The sequence below is a fragment of the Rhinopithecus roxellana genome, chromosome 20 (assembly GCF_007565055.1).
Source record: "Rhinopithecus roxellana isolate Shanxi Qingling chromosome 20, ASM756505v1, whole genome shotgun sequence".
NCBI classification, from domain to species: Eukaryota; Metazoa; Chordata; class Mammalia; order Primates; family Cercopithecidae; genus Rhinopithecus; species Rhinopithecus roxellana.
This window is the reverse complement of record NC_044568.1, coordinates 8,174,619-8,186,658: the sequence shown is the minus strand read 5'-3', so window position 1 is coordinate 8,186,658 and position 12,040 is coordinate 8,174,619. Positions and strand designations below refer to the sequence as shown.

At 42.5% G+C, this 12,040-nt stretch overlaps 1 protein-coding gene across 3 annotated transcripts in view; it reads left to right on the top strand.

Moving 5' to 3' along the window:
- XPO6 (exportin 6) overlaps positions 1-12,040 on the top strand; it is a 114,797-nt gene that overhangs the window by 70,823 nt on the left and 31,934 nt on the right. For 2 of the 3 annotated variants that reach the window (XM_030924948.1, XM_010388641.2), the window contains 3 exons: positions 6,785-6,893; positions 8,181-8,273; positions 9,764-9,833. In XM_030924948.1, coding sequence (XP_030780808.1) covers positions 6,785-6,893; positions 8,181-8,273; positions 9,764-9,833 — 272 coding nt within the window. The remainder of the gene's footprint in view (positions 1-6,784; positions 6,894-8,180; positions 8,274-9,763; positions 9,834-12,040) is intronic. The other variant, XM_010388642.2, reaches the window with a different exon arrangement.

The following is a 12,040-nucleotide window of genomic DNA, read 5'->3' as shown; positions in this document are numbered from 1 at the left end:
CCAGACTCTTAATATATCAGAGAGATGCTGTTTTGCAGGAGCAGCTGCTGAAGAACACTGGCTTCTGGTGATGACCACATTTATGTTAACTAAGAGCGTGCACGTGTGATCAAATGTTTGTCAGCTGATAAAATATACCAGAGACAAGTTGGGATATTCTGGAATCATATTTCAGAAGCAACTAATCTTGCAGGAAGTAGTCAAAAATGTTTTCTTGCTGTTTTAAATGGGAAACGTAGGTGTGGTTAAGTCACAAAGTTAGCACTCGTTTCCTGTCCCTTGTGGTTTAAAGGTCTTGCATCATTCATCACAACAAAGTGGTAAGCATTGTAAGCTACTAATTTAGAAGCACAAATGTACATAGATTTATTTTTGGTCCTAGGAGCTTGGAAATTGGAGCTCTGCATGGTCCCTTGCCTGGTCAGGAGTTTATTGATGAGAGACGGTGGGGACTTGAGAAAGCCTGAGCCCCAGTGTTAACTGGGTAAATGTTCTGTAGCCATTCCTGCAGAGCGGAATGGCTGATGGGGTAGATGTCCTGATCTCTATTTTGAGGTGGTGGCGTGGAAAGGCCCGGATTTTCTTTTCCCTTTCTTTTTTTGTGCTTTTGGATGGTTGTGACTTCCTCACAAATTGTTGAGAAAGTGGAATGAACCAGAGTGTGAAGTGCCTTGGCTGACAGTAGGTGCTCAGTGAATAAGCATTGGTTCGCCTCCCCTTTCTCTCTCACTTCTGGCTCTTTGTGCTTCTCAATGTGAGGGGAGTCATCTGTGTAGAAATTTATTTTTACAGGAAGATGAAGAAACGTGAGTGTGTGAAGCAACCTAAAGTCATTGTGTCATGTTCTATGAGCCTCTTTGTGACTAGACTTCTGGCAAGTGCTGGCCACAAACCAGTGTAGGGATTCCGGTGACATTAGATTGGACTGTAAACAAATGTGAGCGAGCGTGAGAAAAACTGCTCCTTGCTTTTTGGAGTAGGTGAACCTGCTTAATAAAGAGGAAGTGTCAGTGTTACACATAACATTGTGGTGCAATAAAAGGTGTGAACTAGGTTTAGATCAGAGCTCTAGCAGCTTTCTAGTTCCTGCTCTTGACTGCCCCACAGGGCAAGTGAATAGAGTCTTAGTTGCTTTATTGAGTTGAAAAAGCTATCCAGGAATATGCTTCAATCCTTTGTATTTACTTGACTTGGAATTTTGTCTGTTTATCGCCTGTTTGTTTTTCTTTCATTTCTTTGTTCATTTGTTCTTTATTCATATATATTTTATTGAGCACCTACTATGCAGTTGCTTTAACATGTATAATTTTATTTAACTCTCAGAACTTGAGGCCTATAGGTTTATCTCTGTGGTATAGATAAGCCTTTAATACTGTAAATTTCCTTGTAAGCCCTGCTTTAGCTTTATCCCTCAAATTTTTTTTTTTTTTTGGAGACGGAGTCTCGGTCTGTCACCAGACTGGAGTGCAGTGGCGCGATCTTGTCTCACTACAACCTCTGCTTCCTGGGTTCAAGCAGTTCTCCTGCCTCAGCCTCCCGAGTAGCTGGGATTACAGGCACACACCACCACGCCCAGCTAATTTTTGTATTTTTAGTTGAGACGGGGTTTCACCATATTGGTCAGGCTGGTCTCGATCACATGCCTCGTGATCTGCCTGCCTCAGCCTCCCAAAGTGCTGGGATTATAGGCGTGAGCCACCATGTCTGGCTATCCCTCAACTTTTAATGTTACATTTTAATTTTCATTTGATTTAAACCATTTTCTAATTTCTTTGGAGATTTCCTTTGTTTAGTTTCCAAATATTTGGGGATTTTCCATATACCTTTTTGTTATTGTTTTCTAGTTTAATTTGTACATGTCTTTTTTTTTTTTTTTTGAGATGGGGTCTTGCTTTGTTGCCCAGGCTAGAGGAGTGCAATGGTGTGATCTCGGCTCACTGCAACCTCCATCTCCCAGGTTCAAGCGATTCTCCTGCCTCAGCCTCCCAAGTAGCTAGGATTATAGGTGCCCGCCACTACGCCTGGCTAATTTTTGTATTTTTAGTAGAGACAGGGTTTCGCCATGTTGACCAGGCTGGTCTGGAACTCCTGACCTCAGGTGATCTGCCTGCTTTGGCCTCCCAAAGTGCTGGGATTACAGGCGTGAGCCACCGCGCCCAGCCTGTCCATGTTTTCTTTATCCTACTTATTCTATCAGTTACTGAGAGAGGGGTGAATTCTCTAAAAATAATTTTGGATTTGTCTGTCTCCTTTTAGTTTGATCAGTTTTTGCCTCATTTATTTTGAGACTCTGTTAGTTGCATACACATTTAGTTTTCTTTTCCAGTGTGTCTATTGAGTGTTGGACCACATTTCTTTATGTGGGTTTTTTTGGTGGTGGTTCTGGGTATTACAGTATATATACTTAACTTTTCACAGTCACATTTTACCACAAGGGTGGTATGGAAACCTTACCACCATATAGATTAGAGTCCTTTAGCCTTTCTTCTTTATATTGAGGTTTTACATATACATACTTGGAAAACCCCACCAATGTTCTAATTTATACACATACCCATCATTCATATTTTATAGCTCTTAAGAAGAAAGAAGTAGTCTATTAGATTTACCCAGACATTGCCATTTCTCTTGCTTTTCCTTCATTCTTGAAGTTCCAGGTTTCTTTCTCATATTGTTTACCTGCTCTATTAGTTAGCTGGGGCCACTATAACAAAATACCACAGGCCAGCTTTAAACAACAGAAATGTATTTTCTCATAGTTTTGGAGTCTAGAAGTTCCACTTCAAGGTGCTGGCAGATTCTGTTTCTGTGAGCTCTCTTGGTGGCTTGCAGACACCGCCTTCTCTCTGAGTGCTCACGTGGCCTTTTTTGTGTGCACGTGAGGAAAGGGAGGGAGAGAACTCTTGTGTCTCTTTGTCTTCTCATAAGGGCAACAGTCCTGTTGGATTAAGGCTCTGCTCTTTGACCTCACATAACTTTATTACCTTTTTATAGGCCCTGTCTTTCAAGTACAGACACATTGAGGGTTAGGCTACTCATATGAATGAGTTGTTTTTGGGGAAGAGTCGCACAATTCAGACCTTAGAGGAACCTCATGGAGCATTGTTATTATAGCTGTTTTAGAGTCATCAATAATTCCTACACCTTTGTCATCTTGAGGTTGGCATCTGTTGATTGTCTTTTCCTTGAGAAGTCGTGTCTCTTTGTGTAGCAAGTAATTTTTTGAATCCTTTTACCTATTTATTCTACCATTAGGTATGGCTTCCCTCTCCATCATCATCTTATGGTCAGAGATCGATGCTGGATATGCTACAGACATCACACCCACGATTCAGGCAGCAGAAATGAAAAGTGGGATAGGTTGGGCAAAAGAAGACTTCTTAGAAGTCCCACCCAGTAGCTGCTTTCAGTCTCTTGTTGGCCGCCTCCGTGTTCAGGGGAGATGTTGTCTTTGAGTTGGCCCCAATACCCAGTGTTCTCTTGCCGAGGAAGGAGAATGGGTATTGGGCAGGCAACCAGAGTGTCTGTCACAGCCATATACTTTCTCCACCTCCCACATGACACTTGGGGAGATCAATGATCTATGTGTATGTTTGCCTGGTTTTTGCTTGTACTTAATTTTCTAAGTGATAGGGTTTTTTTTTTTTTTGCAGCCAGAGTTGCCAATTGCCAGTTAAGATTTTAGGTCTAATTTAGGGTTACATTTACATAGAAAGTCTCTACATTTCCTTTTAGCACAGCAAGACAATTTATAGATGACAAAATTCATCTGTCCTCTGGTCTGAAGTAGATTTTCTTTCCTAGCAGAATTGTGAAAATATTTTGATCTGTCACAGCAATTTATAGCGTGAAACTTCTGTAACTTTACAATTTATGTCTTGAACAAAAGCAAAAACATAAACTCTAGGCCTAAATGTTTGATCTTACCTTTCTATGGAGTTTACTAAGTGGGATTTTGACTTTATTGGGTGAATTTTCCCACAGATGTTGTTGATTTTATTAGTGCCTTTTTCCCTACTAGCATTCTTTCCTGGGCCCTGTTCAGTTGCCAGTCTACTTTAGGGCTGGCGTGTGTTAGAGTGTTAAGTCGTTTGCTTACAGTTGGGGAGTCATTGCTGGATATGGTAAGTAAGGAATGTCTCTGTCTCTAGTTAAGAAATGAACTGTCGGGAGCTAAACAGTGGGTGCTCATGGACATAGGATGGCAACAACAGACACTGGAGACTGATAGAGAGGGGAGTGGGGAGGAGGGCAGGGGCTGAAAAGCTGTTGGGTACTATGCTCAGTGCCTGGGTGAGGAGATCAGTTGTACCTCATACCTCAGCATCATGCAGTATACTCCAGTAACCAGTCTGAACATGTATCCCCTGAATCTAACATAAAAGTTGAAATTATGTTAAAAAAAAAATAAATAAATACAAATGTCAGTTTTGGCATAGGTTAAATTCTTAATGTAAAAAAAAAAAAAAGACACCAAAATCTGAAATGGGACAATCCAGGAGGATTTGTAAGTGATCTGTAGACTGAGTCTCATCACATGGGCTGTACCTCATGGACTAAATGAACTGTATTTGGTCTTGGTATTGGATATCTTTTAGCTTTGATTATCATGTTGTCCCAGTACTCAACTGTAGTAGATTGGGTGGTGTATTAGTTAGAGTCCTGTCAGGAAATCAGAAACCATACTTAATTATTTGAACAGAAAATTCAGTGTAGGAAATCGATTAAATAGGTTTCAGAAGGAACACTGAGATAACACAGTTGATAAGTACAGGAAGTGGCTCCACCCCTAAGGCTAGAAGTACAAAGGCAAGAAGCTGGGGCTATCAAAATCTGGAAGATCAGAGCTTGGGCCCTGAGCAACTAGGGTTCAGATCTCTGAAGAGGCGGCCCCATCCAGCTGCTGCAGGAGTTCAGAGGAGGGACCTTTTCCAACTGGCACCATTCCTTTGAGGAGAGGGTGTTGCCTCTACCTCTGAGGGTGCACGATACTAGTTCTGGGAATGTGGAGTGAAGCTGGAAACTGGAACCAGTTGCTGCTGCCAGCTATCTGTTGCTGGGGCAGCACTGCCAGGACAGCAAGTCCGCAGGAAGGATGCAGTCCTTTTGTCCCTTCTGCCTTCCAATCTCCCTCCAGTGTCCCTGCTGCAGAACCTAACTGACTGAAACAAAGTGTCCTTTGAGTCTCAGCCCCAGCATCGCAACTGTGGAGAGTAGATTGATGTGGAGAGCTTACTAACCAGCACTGGTGGTTTGCTGTATGAGTGGGAGCAATCCCTTAACTTATCTTAGAAGCGTTTCAGGATAGGTGAGTATTTAGGCAACATGATTTGTTCTTGAAAATGAGCAGTTTGTTGGTCCTTGTGTAGCAGTTGTTGCTTATAACTTGGTATCTTCTGAGTTGGGTTCTTATTACATGTGGGAAATATCCAAACCTACTGCTCTGAGTATTTCTTTGAGAAATTATTCTTAGACACAAATCAAAGGGTCACGGTTTCCCCAGGCTCTTTTTAGTTTCGAAGTCTTCTCAAAATGGACTAAAGATTAGGTTTTGGGAGTTGGGTGGAGCAGGCTTAAAACCCATTGGTGCCGTGCGCAGTGGCTCACGCCTGTAATCCTGACACTTTGGGAGGTCGAGGCTGGCGGATCATCTGAGGTCGGGATTTCAAGACCAACCTGACCAACATGGTGAAACCCCGTCTCTACTAAAAATACAAAAATTAGCCAGGCATAGTGGCTCATGCCTGTAATCCCAGCCACTCGGGAGGCTGAAGCATGAGAATCACTGAACCTGGGAGGCAGAGGTTGGAGTGAGCCAAGATCACGCCATAGCACTTCAGCCTGGGTGACAGAGTGAGACTCTGTCTCCAAAAACAAAACAAAACAAAACAAAACAAATCCATTGGTGATTTATGTGTAGAGAGAACATGATTTCGAGTTAGGGAGCCCTGGGTTCGAAATAGCTTTGTGGCCTTGGGCAGTTTATTTAACTTTTGTTAATTGTTGTTTCCTTAGAAAAATATTGAAACCATTTACTTCTCACAGCTGTTAAAAGCATTAAATCATTGAATTAGGTAATATTTATATGCAGTGCCCATCATCCCCAGAGCAACTGCTAAGACCGTAACTTGAAAATACTTAGTAAAAGGAAGGACAAGGGATTTAAAACGCAGCACTAGAAAATACCTGTTTGACCCAAAAGAAGGCAGGAATGGAGGAATTGAGGAACATAAGTCATAGAAAATAAATAGCAAAATGGCAGAAATGAGGCCTCCTTATCAGTAATTACATTACATTTAGTAGATTAGATTCTCCTGTTAAAAAGGCAGAGAATAGATTTTTTAAATAAAGCCACGACCCAATGACGTGTTGTCTACAAGAGACTCACTTTGGATTCAGATACAAATAGATCGAAAGTAAAAAGATGGAAAAAGATATTCCGTGCAAAAAGTAACCAAAAGAAAGCTCAGGTCACTGCACTAATAGCAGACAAAATATATTTTAAGACAGAAATTATTGCCAGAGACAAAAAGGGCTATTATATAAACAGTCTGTCAGGAAGATACACGGTGCCTGGTACATCGTTAAATACATACCTCTGTTTCTGTTCCATGCGTGCACACACCTGCCAACCCATAAACTCAGCCTCAGGAATTTAGATGCTCCTTTTCCATGGTGATCAACATGGACACCATTTCTTTTATAGTGCAGGAGGCCTTTTCCAAATTCTAAACTGAAAGCCTCCTTTCACCTGATTGATGTTGAATTTCTCCCTGCCATGTAGGTACGAAGATGCCCTGGTGCTCCTCCTCACAGAGGTGTTGAATCGAATCCAGTTCAGATACAACCAGGCCCAGCTGGAGGAGTTGGATGACGAGACTCTGGATGACGATGTAAGCGGCACGCCGATTGACTTTTTGTCGCTCTCACGTTGTGATGTGAATCAGAATGGGGACCTGTAACCCAGAGCCCTCTGCTCCGGAGACTGTTCTGAAACCAGAGTAGTCTTCTGGTTTGAGTTGTACATTTGAAATTTTTAATCTCCTGCTAGTCCCTTTTGACTTATTAACCATAAAAAATGTTTTACAGGCATTTTTATGTGGACTAGAGATGTAAGTAGAGAAACCATATGTACAATGAAAAGCGGTTTAGTGAGAACTGTGTATCCTCTCTGTCTCCCCTGCCTTGCACCCTCACCTCTGCTCCCCAACCTGGGCAGCGGTAAGAGCTAGCTGGATGCTTGTGGACACTGTTAGCGAGATACTGAACCAATAAGGCTAGAATGAACGGATGTCTGTTTGGAGTATATTATGCAAACTTCTACTTCTTAAAATCAGTCTTGAATTTTCTGATGCTGATGTGCCCAACGTTAGTAAGGAAAATATCTTTAAGGAAACAATTCCAGTGTGTGTGTTTTTTTTTTTTAAAAACCATTAGGTGCTTAAAATTTTTCAAATTAACTGCTGCTGTTCTGAAAGTTAGAGTGACTGTGGCATGGTCAAGAGCTTATGGGTGGTCATATTTGGGTTACGGAGAGCCCTTTGCTTAGAGCCAGATGGCCTGGGTTTGAAGCTCTGCAACCTAGGGCATGGAGGAGATTGGAAGGCTGGGTGTGGCATTTCTCTAAGCGATAACGTCCTCATCTCCCAAAAGGGGAATGACATGTCTTGCTTCTTAAATGTCAGCATGAATAAGAATCACTAGAACAGCTTGTTAAAGCAGATTCTGATTCTGGAGGCTTAGGGTGGGGACCACAGAATTTGCATTTCTGACAGCCCCCCCAAGGGATGCTTTTGCTGACTGGCTGTGGACCCCATTCTGAATGGCACCGAGTCAGTCGGTTATTTGGATAGGGACACAGTAGTGGACTGTGTCAGAAGGTGATGTGTGATCATTTCCAACAGGTGATTTCACAAGTGGCTCTCCATCTCTGTATCCTGTAACCCAAGGGGGGAAAATAGGTTATTCTATGTGAGTCATTTACTTTCTGAGGAAATAGTTTTTTATGAAATTAATTCATTGTTTTTAAAAAATTCTAGCTTGGCCTTTTTATTGTACCAGATAACCTGGTTCCATCATTTTCCATTTCTTCAAAATTTTATTTCTGAAAGTGGACTTGAGGTTGGCAAGGAAGATGAGAGGATTCTGGGAGAGCTGATTCTCCTGTGCTTCCCCCACAGCAGCAGACGGAGTGGCAGCGGTACTTACGGCAGAGTTTGGAGGTGGTGGCCAAAGTGATGGAGCTCCTGCCCACGCATGCCTTCTCCACACTGGTAATGCGCTGTCCGGGGGAATGGAAAGTGTAGTGATTTTCCTGTACACAGAGCTTGGCTGGTTGACTCCCTTGTGTCTGTCTGTCTGTCTGTCTCTCTCTCTCTCTCTCTCTGTCTCTCTCTCTGTCTCTCCTCCCCTTCCTCCCCATATGTACTTTTTAAAAACAGAATAATAATTACCATTTAACTGTTACTCAAACTGAACAAATACTAACATTTCCACAAAATATTAAACCTACTTTTGGAACCCTGTTTAGTCTTGGATATAATAGGAATTTGACTAAAGCCTTAATACCTTTATCAGTAGCTTGCAAGTGGCCAGGCCAAGTGGAAGCTGTTACTTATAGAAGTTACATTGTTGAAAAGCTGGCCGTTGTAAAGCTCACTCTTGGCAAATTGCTAGCTTTCTCTGCCTGTGTCTATATGTGCTGGAATCTTCACTTGTAAGGATTGATTCCCTTTCCTATGTGGTGCTTGTTATTCAGAGAGATTTGCATTAAATTCATCTCTTCTTCAAGGCAAGGCAGTTATTAGGGTAATTCTTTTTTTTTTTTTTTTTTTTTTGAGACAGAGTCTCACTCTGTCGCCCAGGCCAGAGTGCAGTGACTTGATCTTGGCTCACTGCAACCTCCACCTCCTGGGTTCAAGCGATTCTCCTGCCTCAGCCTCCTGAGTAGGTGGGACTTCAAGTGTCCACCACCACACCCAGCTAACTTTTTGTATTTTTAGTAGAGACGGGGTTTCACCGTGTTAGCCAGGATGGTCTCAATCTCCTGACCTCGTCGTCTGCCCACCTCTGCCTCCCAAAGTGCTGGCATTTACAGGCGTGAGCCACCACCCCTGGCCATAGTGTCATCTTTTGCATTGAATGACCTAGCTATATTTGTGTTCTCTCCTGGAAAGCTTCGTTTTACTTTACCATCTGCCTTTCTTAGGGGCTAGTCACGTTTTAATCTTACTGGTGAGTGTAGCAGCTTGCGAAAGAAAGATGCAGCCCTGGTTATGATGTTCTGACTGCTACTTGAGCAAGGGAACTGCAAATAATTAGGCCCATCTTTTCACTTTTCCATGTACTTCAATAAGGCATAGCTGACATTTCTCTCATGTAGAGGTTCCCTTGGATTTGAAGGGAGATATGATCCCTTCTCAGAGTTCTAGAAGGTGTAGGTCATTTCAGGGTTTGATCTCCTCTGTTAGGAATGTAATAGTCATACCACAGTGTCCTTTGCTTTAAAAAATAAAAATAAAAAAAGAGGGTCAAACTAATACGTTTTCTTTCTTCTTCTGTGTATTAATTGGTGTTTTCAATTGTAGAAACTGTAGTGTGGGGGGGTGCACTGAAGAGTGGTCATAGGTTTTTAGCTGCATTTAAAGGTTCCTAGAGAAAAGGTTTTGATCCTGTTCCTCGCCCCTTAGTTGCTTGTTATGATAAATGCTATTAAAACTTGATTTATTACTTAAATTTTTTTTTGTTGTTTCTTTGTTTTCAGTTCCCAGTTCTTCAGGACAATTTAGAAGTTTACTTGGGATTGCAGCAGTTTATAGTCACTTCAGGGTCAGGTAAACTGATTTTTATTTTCTAATTTAACCAAACTTTCAGAAAACCATTGGACTGATACTTCATTACTGCTGCCGTTGCTGTCGGAACATGATTTCTTCACTGCGGCCTCCCCACTTCTAAACAGGGAACGTTTTTAAAGGCTTATGATAAAAAGAAGCTGTGGGGGAGGTAAAAGATGAGGTCATGACAGTGTATTCCAAGGAGGTATTTGGAAAAGAAACTGATTTGGAGTAAAGAGACAGGACTTACTAAAAAGCCTCTAATATTTCCTTATGTCCTTTCAACCAGCAGGTGTACTAGGGAAAACATGGCTTTGTGCTTTCTTGCTTCCTGCACACTCTAGAATTGGAAGGCCATAGCGTAGCTGATGGTCTGTGATCCCCCCTGCCCCCCGCACCTGTTGCAAATGGCCCCAGGGGCTCCGACCAGAGCTGGTTGGAAAGGTTTTTGGCTGCTGTTTACAGGCCCTGCCTGCTTGGGGTTTAGGGTTAGCTTTCTTTGTTATTTTGTTGATAACAATAATAGTAATAGCTTCCTTTTGTAGCTCTCATTACATGCCAGGCACTGTGTTATTGACTTACATTACTTAATTCTCTCCATTGTCCTGTGAGGTGTAAGTGCTATTACTAGTTTCCCCTATTTTACATAAGAGGAAATTGATGTTCAGAGATGTTAATTTACCCGGGGTCCCATGGCTTTGTTGGTACTAGTCTCATGATGGTATAATAGGGAATGACAAAACGTTGAAATAGCTTAACATCTGACATTGATTTTTGTCAGCTGAAAACACCAGTAACTGAAAGCCACGTGTGTCCTCCCTGCCCCATCAGCTGCTGTGCACCACTTCTCACCGCCCTTCCTTCTTTCCAGCCTGCTTCTTATGGAACCTGTCCTGGCTCTGGCTTGCAGCCCCTGCGTTGGGTAACTGCTGTTTCAGCCCAGCACAGAGCTGCCCAGTGTGCAGCCCGTCTCCTGGATGAGCTTGTAATTCATGGCAGATCCTCCACGGGAGCCTCTTTCCGAGGCTGTCCTTGGTGGTCTGTGATGGCTGGTTTCCATGACTATATAAGCTTCTAAATAATCTAGTGGGCCCCAGGAGGCTGATGGGCCTTGGCATGTCCTGAATGTAGGCCCTGACTTTGTAGATAGGGTAAGAAATTTAAAAAGACAAAACTTTAAAAAGGCACTTTCAAAACAAACATGCCTGTAAAATGTGCTGTCACCACTAATGAAAATCATTTGGCTGTGTAGAAGTGCTACAGATGTTTCCAGAAGCCATTCTTGGGAATAATCATGCCCAGGTGGTCTTTTCTTCATGACCACTATTCAAATTAGAATGTACTCAGGACCCTGAAGACACTGTTCTTGATCTATTAAAAAAACCAAGCAGGTGTTCTTTCCTCCCCCACCTTGACCCTTCAGTGTCCTGTTTACTTTTGTAAAAGCTGACGTTTTTACATTCCATTGTGTCTGTCTTTAGGTGAAAGTCTAGTGAATCTGAAACTCTATATCTGGGACATAGCTGATAATTCTGAGCTCCTCACCCTAGAAGGATAATGTGATATATTTTTTCCCATAGGAAATACCACATACTTGCTTTCACTAACGCCTATTTACTGGCAATTTCATAGAACTCCGCTCTTCCAGATCATTTGTAAATCTTATCCTCAGCACTGATGCTTGGCTTGTACTCCAGTGGCAAAACCTCTCAGGCCGGAGAAATGCTTATTTCCTGTTTTAAAACAAGCTCTCTCATCCATGACAAAACATTCCCCAATTTTTGGTGGCTCAGAAGCCAAGTTTCCAGTGCAAAGGCTATTAACAAACGGAAACTCTGAGTACGTTTTTTCCCCTGGTTCCCATAGCCATTTACCCCCTCAAATAACCTCCATGCCACACCAGCCTTATGACCCTCAACAGAAACTGTGCCCTCTCATCCCCGATAGGCTCTGGGTCCTCCTTCATTTGCATTTGCTTTCTAGCCCGGCCTTTAATTCTTGGGTCTCCTCTGGAGCCTGTGTAAATGGGCACCAGCTGAGATTCTTGCTTACTCCTGGTGCTGTGACTGTATATGACAATGGGATGCACATTTTGGCCAGCAGTGAGACCTGCAGTGTGGTTGAGGCCTGCAGTGTGGTCACCTAGCCTGGAAGGCTCCCACTTTTGCTTTTGTCAGAGCAGCTGGATTCAGAAGATCCTGTGTGCT